The sequence below is a fragment of the Cornus florida genome, unplaced genomic scaffold (genome assembly GCF_030987335.1).
Source record: "Cornus florida cultivar Cherokee Brave unplaced genomic scaffold, ASM3098733v1 CherokeeBrave_3.0.0_Hap2_Chr07, whole genome shotgun sequence".
NCBI classification, from domain to species: domain Eukaryota; kingdom Viridiplantae; phylum Streptophyta; class Magnoliopsida; order Cornales; family Cornaceae; genus Cornus; species Cornus florida.
Window position 1 is genome coordinate 6,718,411 of NW_026775577.1, and position 10,783 is coordinate 6,729,193.

General features: G+C 35.4%; 2 protein-coding genes across 6 annotated transcripts; one reads left to right on the top strand and one right to left on the bottom strand.

The window, feature by feature from the left end:
• The first annotated feature begins 2,358 nt into the window (after positions 1 to 2,358).
• On the top strand, positions 2,359 to 3,930 carry LOC132315908 (gibberellin-regulated protein 6-like). Its single transcript, XM_059814348.1, has 4 exons — positions 2,359 to 2,521; positions 2,650 to 2,676; positions 2,798 to 2,831; positions 3,472 to 3,930. Exons 1-4 carry the CDS (start codon positions 2,453 to 2,455, stop codon positions 3,651 to 3,653), a joined length of 312 nt encoding a protein of 103 aa, XP_059670331.1. The 5' UTR covers positions 2,359 to 2,452; the 3' UTR covers positions 3,654 to 3,930.
• Positions 3,931 to 4,481: 551 nt separating this feature from the next.
• LOC132315909 (uncharacterized) lies at positions 4,482 to 9,849 on the bottom strand. Of its 5 annotated transcripts, none has more exons than XM_059814351.1 (8): positions 9,787 to 9,849; positions 8,497 to 8,799; positions 7,411 to 7,482; positions 6,406 to 6,479; positions 5,938 to 6,088; positions 5,550 to 5,627; positions 5,271 to 5,360; positions 4,482 to 5,173 (listed from the first exon to the last, which is right to left on the bottom strand). In XM_059814351.1, the coding sequence occupies exons 2-8, from the start codon at positions 8,776 to 8,778 to the stop codon at positions 5,105 to 5,107; spliced, it is 816 nt and encodes a 271-aa protein (XP_059670334.1). In that variant the 5' UTR covers positions 8,779 to 8,799; positions 9,787 to 9,849; the 3' UTR covers positions 4,482 to 5,104. The 5 variants fall into 5 exon arrangements, with proteins under 5 accessions (XP_059670334.1, XP_059670335.1, XP_059670333.1 ...); XM_059814352.1 differs by having other exon boundaries at positions 4,482 to 5,169; positions 9,473 to 9,843; XM_059814350.1 differs by having other exon boundaries at positions 9,661 to 9,842.
• Between the last annotated feature and the right edge of the window lie 934 nt (positions 9,850 to 10,783).

Consider the following 10,783-nt stretch of genomic DNA (forward strand, 5'->3'; position numbering starts at 1 on the left):
TTTGTAAACCATACGAAGTTAACCAAAGGTTTGTGACATAATGGTTACTTCTCATGTCTTTTAAAATAAAAAGTGAGAGTTTAAGTTTCCACAAACTAGTGTGTAAATTTATAAATTCCGATTATCTCCAATGGTGTGGATTGTTCGAATGCATTGGGAGAGATGAGAACAGTCCTACAAGGACTAAAATTCACTCTCGTGTAAAGTCTTATGACTCCTAGAGTGATATACGGTACCAAAGTGACACAAAGATCATATAAAATTGGTATCCGGTGCAATATATATATATATGATGATGATGATGATGTCCGTGAACCGTTCGATTCACTACAACATTTGTGGCCGAGGATCCGGACTAGTTAAACATTCCCACACCTGTCGGTGGAAGTAGAACTCACAATGAGGCAAGGGAGTGTTGGGGTAGCACGAGTGAGTGTGTGTGTGTGTGAGAGAGAGAGAGGAGGATGGGCTACAGCGCACGGGGCGCACTTTTGTCAAAGGGGCGCACTTTTGGGACATGTGATTTCGCTCAGAGGCGAAAGGCATAGCACATGGCATTGATTAGATCTGGCTACGACTGCTTTCTTTTCTGAAGGCAAAGCTTTCCTTTTTTTGATTAATTTAATTTTTCTTTTCCATATTAGAATAATTCTCACTTGCTTTTTTTCCTGACTTTTTATCTTCAAATGGGCCCTCACTGTACGATCTACTTAACCAACCATTTTAAATGTCAGGGAAAAAAAAAAAAAACCCTTTTAAATGCCTCTCGTTACAAAGTTATTTACTTCTGGATTTCTTATTAATGTGTTAAATACAATTAAATACTACAGAAGTTCAAATTGTGAAGGGAAACATTAATGAAATGACATTAATTCCCGTTAAAAAATAGTGTTCACTTCACACATTATGTTCACTATAAACATTAATGAAATGACTTGCCATTTATTTATTAGTATTTTTTTTTTCCTAATTGCTTGCGATTTTGTTCAAAAGAGTTGTCCGCATATAATTGTCTGAAACTTCTATCTCCATGTGCGTTTTAAATTCGTGAGTGTGGGGAGTGTACAAAACAAACACTATTTACACGGTCAGAACGGGTTCACAATAAATGATATCAGAGCCTAATTGAAAATGGGGGGCGTGCTTAAGGCAATGCAAGTCCGCCAATAAGGAGGCTATTTTTTTTTTTTTTTTTTCTTCCCTAGTTGCTTGCGATTTTGTTCAAAAGAGGTGTCTGCATATAATTGTCGGAAACTTCTATCTCCATGTGCGTTTTAAATTCGTGAGTATGGAGAGTGTACAAAACGAACACTATCTACACGAGTCAGGATGGGTTCACAATAAATAATATCAGAGCCTAGCTGAAAATGGGGGGTGTGCTTAAGGCAATGCAAGTCTGCCAATAAGGAGGCTAAGTCTCAGGAGGAGATGATTGTGACATTCCACATTATCCGGTGAAAAAATTCATGACATTTATACGTGTGAACACTCCTTAATCATATAAACACATTTTGAACAAATAGTGACCATCGAGAAAAGAGAGTGCAGACAAAATAATATCTATACAAGTTGAGACGAGGCATGACATAGGTTGAGTTCACTATCATTCTCGCTACTCTCTTTTTTTTTTAAAGAATTCGGGAATTGGGTGTTCTACCAATTATGCCACTAAACAATACCATATTAGTCATGTGTTAACTAGATATCTTGTCTCTCATAATCTTGCTAACGAGAATTTGATTATTCTTCTCTCAAATATAAGTGTAGAGGTTCATTATGACTGTGCCACATGCTCAAATTAATGAATATTTGCTCTTTTCGTAAAAATAAAAAGGAAAAAATATATATAAATTTGCAAAATAAAAAAAATACTCAGAGAAAAACTTTTTTACACCCGTTGCATTGTGTAACGGCCGCATCCGAACCATCCGTATAATATCCATGTTCGGACGTATATGTATTAATGGGCAAGAAATTTTTTCTCCAAAATATGATTAGGAACAATCAATTAGTGATTAATTACCAAACATAGATAGGTAGGTTTTCAATTGTTTGAACAAATTATGAAAAGGAAATTCTAAAAAAAGACAGACCATGTGGGAAACTGGGAATGTGGATCAACCAGATCTGTGAACACTTCATTCTTTATGGTTTATGCGGACTTGGGATATCTATGCACTCTAATTAATATACCTCAGAAGTTAGTTGAAGGACATAAATGCCCCTGCCTGTGAAGAACTTTGTCAATTAAAGACCATAGGGTCTACATCAATAACTATACATTAGATTAGCACCCTTCATACCCCCAACCCCATTCACATTGGGAGATCTGTCTATTTATAGCCCCACACCACCACAGCAAACTTTGTACCAAACCCCCCTCTCAACTCTCCATCTTTTGTGCACTGCCTTTCCTCATCTCTTTGTGGGGTTTGGGGGTTTGCTCATAGCAATGGCCATGCCTAAGTTTGCTGCTTTCATGCTCTTGGCACTCCTTGCCATTTCCATGCTTCAAACCATGGTAACACCTCTCAATCAAATATAAGAAAATGCATACACTTACACACACACACACACACACACACACACACATGCATATATGATGTACCACCATGTAATGACACACATTTTCTTGATCTCGTCTTGCAGGTTTTGGCATCAGGGCATCACAACAATGTATGTTTTATTCCATTTCCCCTTCTTTTTTTAAATGGAAATTAATGTGTAGGATTTGATTTTTTGAACAAAATGCTTACATTTTTGTGTCGTTTTGTTTTTGTTGTTATGAATATTACAGAAAGGTTATGGTCCTGGAAGTCTCAAGAGCTACCGTGAGTACTCAAATCCTACTCTCATTTTTATTTCTTCCCCTTCATTTTGCATCCCATTTTTAATAAATAGTGTATGCTTAATTTTTACTACCATTTAACATTTGTCTGCCCAAAATTACTGATATTTAATATTATATAAAATATATATAATAATAAAAAATTCCATTTCTTGGGTTTTAATTTTTTTTTCTTTCCCTTCATTTTGCATCCCATTTTTTAATAAATAGTATATGCTTAATTTTTACTACCATTTAACATTTTTCTACCCAAAATTACTGATATTATATAAAATATAAAATATATATATAATGATAAAAAATTCCATTTCTTGGGTTTTACTACTATTTTTACTTTGGTACCATACTCAACTAACTGCTTATTTTAGTATGCATACCACGTTTACTATCATAGAATGTGCCCTGGTGCGCAGGATACGGGTCTGGTTTTCTAATGCCCTTTTTACCCTGGTGAAGATAATTAATTACTATTACTACCTTTAGCTAGTCAAAGAGATTTGGACTGTAGTCAAAAGTGTAACTGAAAAAGAGCACTTCTCTGCACATATGTTGACAAATGGTCAAAAGTGTCAAAAGGTAATTGATGATGATGTTTGTTTTTTGTTTGGGTGTGAAATGACCAGAGTGCCCATCACAATGCACAAGGAGGTGTAGCAAGACACAGTACCACAAGCCATGCATGTTCTTCTGTCAGAAGTGCTGTAGCAAGTGCCTTTGTGTGCCCCCTGGCTTTTATGGAAACAAGGCAGTGTGCCCTTGCTATAACAACTGGAAGACCAAGGAGGGAGGTCCCAAGTGCCCTTAAGAAGACCCTACTAAGACTACTATTATAGTCCCATATATATATATATAGCATCATATTACTATTGCTACTACTGCTAAGTACTAACTATATATATATATATATATGTGTGTGTGTCTATTTTGTCTTTGTGGTTTCTCTTTGTTGGGGGGTTTGTTTTGTTCAATCTGAATCATCTGATCATTTGAAATGGTTCAAGTTGTATGTATCACTTAACTCACCCCACTGGATTTTACCTGATGAGGGTGGTCATATTATTTACTTGATCTTATATTTTAAATGTCTTATTTACCTAATATAATATCAATTGGTCATATTATTATGGATCTTATGTCTTACATGCATCAAGTCTCTGCTATACTTTTGGTATTTTATTTATAATTATGGTAATTAATGAGATTTACATAAAGTTACGTTTGGGAGCATAAAATTACTGTTTTGAAATTGAAATTACAAAAGTATAGGTTCAAATTTTAAAGAGCAATACGAGTCACAATGAGTTCGAACCTCGTTCTCGTTCTCCACAATGATATAATGGCACATCAACGAGTATGCAAGCATTGTCCAATTTTAAATTAATTTTTTTGCTACTCTAATTCCAAGGTGTTCATTTCATGCTTCCAAATGGGATCCAAGTGAAATTATGATATAAATCACAAAGGGCCTTAATGGTAATTAGAAATCAACCCTCCCATTTTTTAGCACAATATTAGGCCAAACCCATGTAAAGTTGAAACGAAAAAACAGAGCCCATAAACTATCCTCGCTGATTAAGCATAAAATTTGGGCTCTGTTGCTCAACAAATATCAGAATTGATGGCACAATAATCATTTCAAAATGGCCATTAGAGCCCAACATTCCAAAGCATCTACACACTTGTCCTAGGAGGACCAAACACAGTAGTTTCTTGTACAGACTCATACCGCTATGATATTGTTTGAGAGCAAACGACTAGGCACTTGGAATTGAAGAAAAATGAGTTAGAAGTTGCTCGCAAAGGCCCAACTCAACTCATTCATGGAAGGCAGAAGGCTTGTGCATAGACAGAAGAAATACCAGTTTCTCCATAGTTACAAAATCAAGCAAGCCCACAATTTCTCCATGCAACACAGAGGTTTCCGGAGGCAAGTTGAAGCCAACGAAACGCGCTTCCTATAAATTACATATATTACATGACGGGGGTAAAGGGAAAGAACATGAAAGCTACTTGGCATCTGTAAGAAGCTTAAACATTCTTGAACTTCTACCAAACGATTTGGAAAAGTAAAATAAGACCTACAAGTTACAACACATGGAAGAACATGCCAACATACATGTGTATAAATGGCCATTAATTTTCTATCATTGCTAGTCTATTACTGACTAGAGTGATTAATTTGGATATTCTTTTGCATTTGTGCATGTATTTTCCTCTTTAGCTCGAGATTGTCACCTGCAACTCATGAGGAGGTTCTCAGACTCTGATGCTCGTTTCAACTGTTGCCCTGAAAGTAAAACTAGTCGTTGCTAATCCACCTGCTTCCTGATTCGAAAACCATACGAACAGCTATTAAAGCCCACTGCAAAAATTTATGTTATGGTACCATAAAAGAGTTAACCATGCAAAACGAATCACTAACATGTCCCTGATGTCGGCGAAGTAAGAGGGTAGCAACCCATGTCATGAGATAGACCGGCATAAGGAAAGCCAAGGTGCGGAGTAAGAAAACCTGCCATAGTTATTACTCAACTAATTTATAACAAAAATATAAATTTGAATCATGAAACAACGAAAAGCTTGGGTTGGTTAATAAGAAAGGGTGGGTGGAATCGGGAAGGTATTAGGTTCGTGTGTTGACTAACAAAGTAAAAGAAAAAATAAACTTGTGTGTTGAAAAATGGATTGCAGTCCCACTTACCGATAGCAGGTTGTAAATGTCGGCGTCCTCCTCGTCCACAATGGACAATGCATGTTTCATAAGCGTAATAGCCATTAACTGCAAGAATTAAAGATGGGACTTCTGTTGGCGAGTGGCTGACAGCTGACTTATTGATCATACGAAGATTTAAGAGGAATAAAGATTTACTAGACTATGCACTTCCGATATAAATCATTAATAAATTGCCTAGAATAGGATTTTGAATTTATAAAAAGCAGGCTTCTTCAGTCATCTGCAGAGAAGATAAATATGCACTACAGTAACCCAACCATTCAAACTTGGAAGGACATAGTAGCAAGCAGCAAATAGCTAAAAGTGTAAGTTCATATATTTATTACTAGCTTGAATTTTGGATATAAGGCCTTACTATTAGAACTGTAGATCGGACAATTGCAGTTCTCATGCTAGTTGCAGTGGTACACTCACCATACTCCCCGTCCAGGAGGAGTTCTGCTGCTGCTGCCGCAAGCGTAGGGGAATGCACATCCTCAGTAGTACCTGTATAAGTCAGGCTTTCACTGCAAGACAATTCGAAATGCTTAAGAATCACGAGATAAAGTAAAGGCAGATAAATCTCCTTCTGCCAAATCAATTAAACATATTTCTAATGCACACCAAGAAAGATAGAAGAAGAAGACTATTTCAATTACCACAGCTGCATTTTAGTAAACACCGAATAGAACCAAAAACAAGTCTTCAATTGTTCATTCAAAAGCTAACCCTCTCTCTCTCGTCAGTTAAATAATAGCAAATGCGATTTAAATTTCTGTAGGAAATCTAGACAATTGCTTAAAAGCATAATATCAAGGATAGCAATGCAAGTAGAGGGAGTAACCTGATATCAACTGTTGTATCTTCAGATCTAGGAATATGAAGTGGAGATGGGGCAGTATAACCAGCTTGGTAAGGCTGTATAGAAGCATAACGAGACATAAAATGAAAGAACAGAATTAAATTTCCAAGTTACAGAAATAAATTCATACAAACAAATAGGTTTGAATCGACGGCAAAAAATGGGAAGATCAAGTTCCACATATGGAATTTGGGCAAAAATAGAAACTGACAAAAAAGTTATTTCTTTCCTCCTCTTTCTGAATATTGAATTTGTTTCCATGGATTGCAGTTATAGCATGCAAGAAGCAGAACAGTGAATAGATGTGAAGTTTGTGGCTAAATGAGTGAGAAGTAATTACAGTTTGCTGGAAGGGAGAATAAAATTTCAATAAAACCCTTTTCATGGGATTTCATCTACAATCGCAACGTCTGTGGCTAATAAGTGATACAGCTCATCACTTTTAGCTATTGCGTAAACAGTCATTGAAGAGTAATGTTCGTAAACCTAGCATGATTTTGAACGAGGTAACACGAAAATCATGAAAAACTATGGTAAAAGTCACAATTCAAATGACATATTAAACAAATAGCTTCTAAAACATATAGACTGTCTTTTTAGCATTTAATACTTGAATCAGAGAGAGAGGAGGGATACAAGAAATTTTACTATCAGAAACTTAACAAAGATAAGTGATGTCATTCAAATTTATCAATAAATGTGACTCTATATAAGCCTCAATCTGGCACAAGCTCTAGGGCGACGCCAATTGATAAATAGTTCCAGCAGAAATATGACTTCTTCTTTTTACCTCAATCCGGAAAATGTCAATAAGAAGTGTGTGCGCATGTGTGTGTGAAACCAATATTAGAATCAGGTGGACGATAACAAATATTTAAAGCCCATTCCCCGAATATGCATTCTTCCAGAAGTAACAGGATTTAAAAAGTAATGCAGGCATTTCTCTTTTCAGAAGGTACTCTGGTTATTTGAGAAGCAGTTGTGTACCTGATTGCAGATTTCGCAAGTGGTATTTTTTTTCTCGTTGCACCATTGCTGAACACATTTCCTGTGTGTGAACTGGATAATACATGATTGTCATGAATCAACAATTATAAATTTAAAGAACCGGGCAGCTTTCTATCATGAAATGTCTTTTAGTGACTACACTGGTATGTCTCGGTATAAGTAGGAGAATGAATGTAATATGCATTCATCGTCACAGCAAACAAATTGATGGAATTAATCCATCTCCAGCTTAAAGAGTAAAGACAAACCAGACTAATCATATCAAGAATCAATTGATACAAGGGCAGATTTGGCAACAAATACCAACAAATAACAGGAAAAAAAGAAAAGAAAAAGAAAACAACGTTCTCTCATAAAACAAACAACTTCATAAGGAAAGAAGAAAACCAGAATGCATTTGTGCAGTCATTGCATTGTCGTCAAGCTAGATGATTAATCATTTTAACAAACAAAAATTGCTTTATCAATTTCTCAGAACTGGACAAAAACTTGATGAAAGAGCTTAGTTTTTAAAAAATTAAACAGTGACCACCGGAAAGTCTCGTCACATAACAGACCAATTTGTTCATAAGTTCAGGTATAGAAAATATTGAAGAGGGTTCCATTAAAAATTAGCTATCTAGCTATACGACTTTGAACAACAACATAAACCAGATTAACATTCAATCTTTTCACTTTCTCCACAAAATATATCTAGTGATTCCGCAAATACAAATTAACTCAACAAAGCTTTTCAACTACTTGTGATTACTACATCAATCCTTATTTTACATTCCGTTCTTTCTAAGGCCATAGCCTCAATCAAACCACACATTATCACATATTTCCTTACTAACTTTAACAATGCAATTTTGTTCTTCCCCTATTCCTCACATTACCCTCGACATGGACCATGTTACTCTTCCTAACCGATGCATAGTCTTCTTATGTGGAATTGTTTAACTAGTCATTGATATCAATTCATCATTTCCGTGGATCTATTAACAATTCGGATATATCAACACTCATCTTTGAATTTGAATAAGGATTACAATTAAATACAGAACAATGTGTTTGTGTGTATACCTTCAAGCTGCCACTACAAGCACACGGCGCCTCCATTTTCCGGACAAGGTCCTCCTCCTGGCAAATCCGGCATTCCGTTCTTTCACCTGCCTCTTCTTTGTCCGAAAACGAAAACTCATCCACACCCCATTCATTAGTGTCCACATTGGACCGCAGCCCAATTTGAGTTGAAGTGCCTTCCTCAAAAGGCCCTGCAAACTTATCAGACTCGGCCCTTCGCATTGATTCTAAGGTCGCCGACGTTATGAGCCGGTCCGCACACAACACCAAGTGATCACTCATTGTTCAAGTATACATAAACTCCTGATTCAAAATAAATAACCATTAGCTACTAAAAATCAATGCTTTTGAACATTTAAGTTAAAATTTGAAATATAGATATTGTTGTAATCTGAATTATTTGAATGTGACATAACCTACATAATTGGGATAAGTACTAACATCCTTACACGAGCATCATAATGTCAACATGTAAAATACAATTAAATTCTCTGAATCGGAATGCAAGCAAACTCTACACACATTATACAAGTTCTGTTCGGCTACTGAGAAATGGTGAGAAAAGAAAAGAAAATTTTGGGAATCTTAATATTACGAAAGGAAAACGACAAATCCCATGCAAAATGACCTTTATGGAACGACTTTTGTTTTGTTGAGTCGAGGTTTTTCATTTTGTTGGAAACATAAACAACAAAAAAGCACAGAACTCAAACATTTGCTCTCCCTTCATTTCCTCCTCTTTCTCACCAACCAAACAGAGTGCATGAACTGGTTTGGTTTTTTATACTTTCGAAAAAGAAAAACACAACAGAGAAAATAAACACACAAAAAATTGCCCTCTCTTATTTTCCTTGGTTTTCTCAGCAACCAAACAAGTGTAGTGAAAAAAAAAAAAACCATTTATCATGGGCATGTGAACAACAGAAAACATTATAAGAAAGCAACAAAAAACCGATAAACTCGGAATCTGTTTTACCTTATTTTCCTCTGCTCGAACAGATAGGTTAATGAAAAAGGAAAAAGAAATCAAATTTTCCGAGAAAATATTTGTACGCTGACCCAAAAAAACAAGGAGCTCGCAAAGAACAAACCCAAATCAATTTTCCCAATAAAAATAGTGTACAATGACCCAAAAAAACAACTAGTACCATGAAAAGAACAAACCTTTTTATAACGAGAAAGTGGCATGAACCCTTGAAAATTTCAACAAAAAGAAGAACATTTATGATACAAATTTACAGTAAACACGACATTAGATACAACAACAACAAATGAACAGATTGAAAGTACTTGAAAAGTGATGTTTCTTCAGTTGAGCTTCCTAGGTGTAGAGTCTGTAGCCTGTCTAGCAATAGTACGGTTTTTTTATATAGGCTCGGTGGTGGTTGTCTTAGGTTCGGATATCCGAGCCTATTCGAGGCTCGGTAACGTCCGTCCAACGATTATAGGTTACAGTTGTCGACCGTCAGTTAAAAGAAACGGGCATTTTGGACGCGTAATAAGCCAATTTCGCCAACTTAATTACATATTTGGCATTATGTATGGAATGTTTTGTTGGCATGTGAAGGTTATGGTAATATGATGGGGTTATCGTACCAACTTAGATGTGTACTAAATGGGGATTTGTGCCAGCTTGCATGAAGTTACTAAATTGCCCTCCTATTGATTTTTTATTTAAATTTACCAAGTCACTCTTAAAAGTTAGTAAAATAATTTAGATTATAGTAATTTATAGTTTTTTTTATGTTTTACCTTTTCAAATCTTAGTCGGATATAGCACAGCATTTGATTCTTCTCATTCTCATCTTTGGAATCATTAGACCAAAGAGGTTTATTGGATGCACATGATAGGATATTATTTTAATATTCCAATAATGATAATTTCATTAACCATTTAGGTAATGGCTTTTATAGCTTTACAATTTTAGTAATTGGTGATTTTATACACCAATTGGTAACCTGAAAACCCAAGGGAATTGGATAATCGCAGTGTTACATTATTAATAATACATGAGTAATGTTATAAATACCACATACGTTAAGAGAATATATATATAGAACAATGATTAGATGGTTTATTATTTATGGAGAAGAATGTTGAGTGCTAAAAAATAAATACAAAGGATGCAGTTGTAAATAATCTGGAAATATAAAATTAATAATTAAAGGATTAAGAAAAAATTAGGTGCTACGCCTCTTAACGAGAAAATAAGAGATGATAGATTTAGGTGTATGGGTATATGCAACCCCTGTGTATAGTTGCACTCATGTGAAGATAAAGAACCTA

Coding starts and splice junctions, on each gene's coding strand:
- LOC132315908 (XM_059814348.1), top strand. CDS start 2,453: ATGGCCATGCCTAAGTTTGCTGCTTTCATGCTCTTGGCACTCCTTGCC. Junction 2,522..2,649: donor TTTCCATGCTTCAAACCATG/GTAACACCTCTC, acceptor CTCGTCTTGCAG/GTTTTGGCATCAGGGCATCA. Junction 2,832..3,471: donor TGGAAGTCTCAAGAGCTACC/GTGAGTACTCAA, acceptor TGAAATGACCAG/AGTGCCCATCACAATGCACA.
- LOC132315909 (XM_059814351.1), bottom strand. CDS start 8,778: ATGAGTGATCACTTGGTGTTGTGTGCGGACCGGCTCATAACGTCGGCG. Junction 5,628..5,937: donor TCCGATCTACAGTTCTAATA/GTAAGGCCTTAT, acceptor TAATTCTTGCAG/TTAATGGCTATTACGCTTAT. Junction 5,174..5,270: donor TTCGCCGACATCAGGGACAT/GTTAGTGATTCG, acceptor TTTTCGAATCAG/GAAGCAGGTGGATTAGCAAC.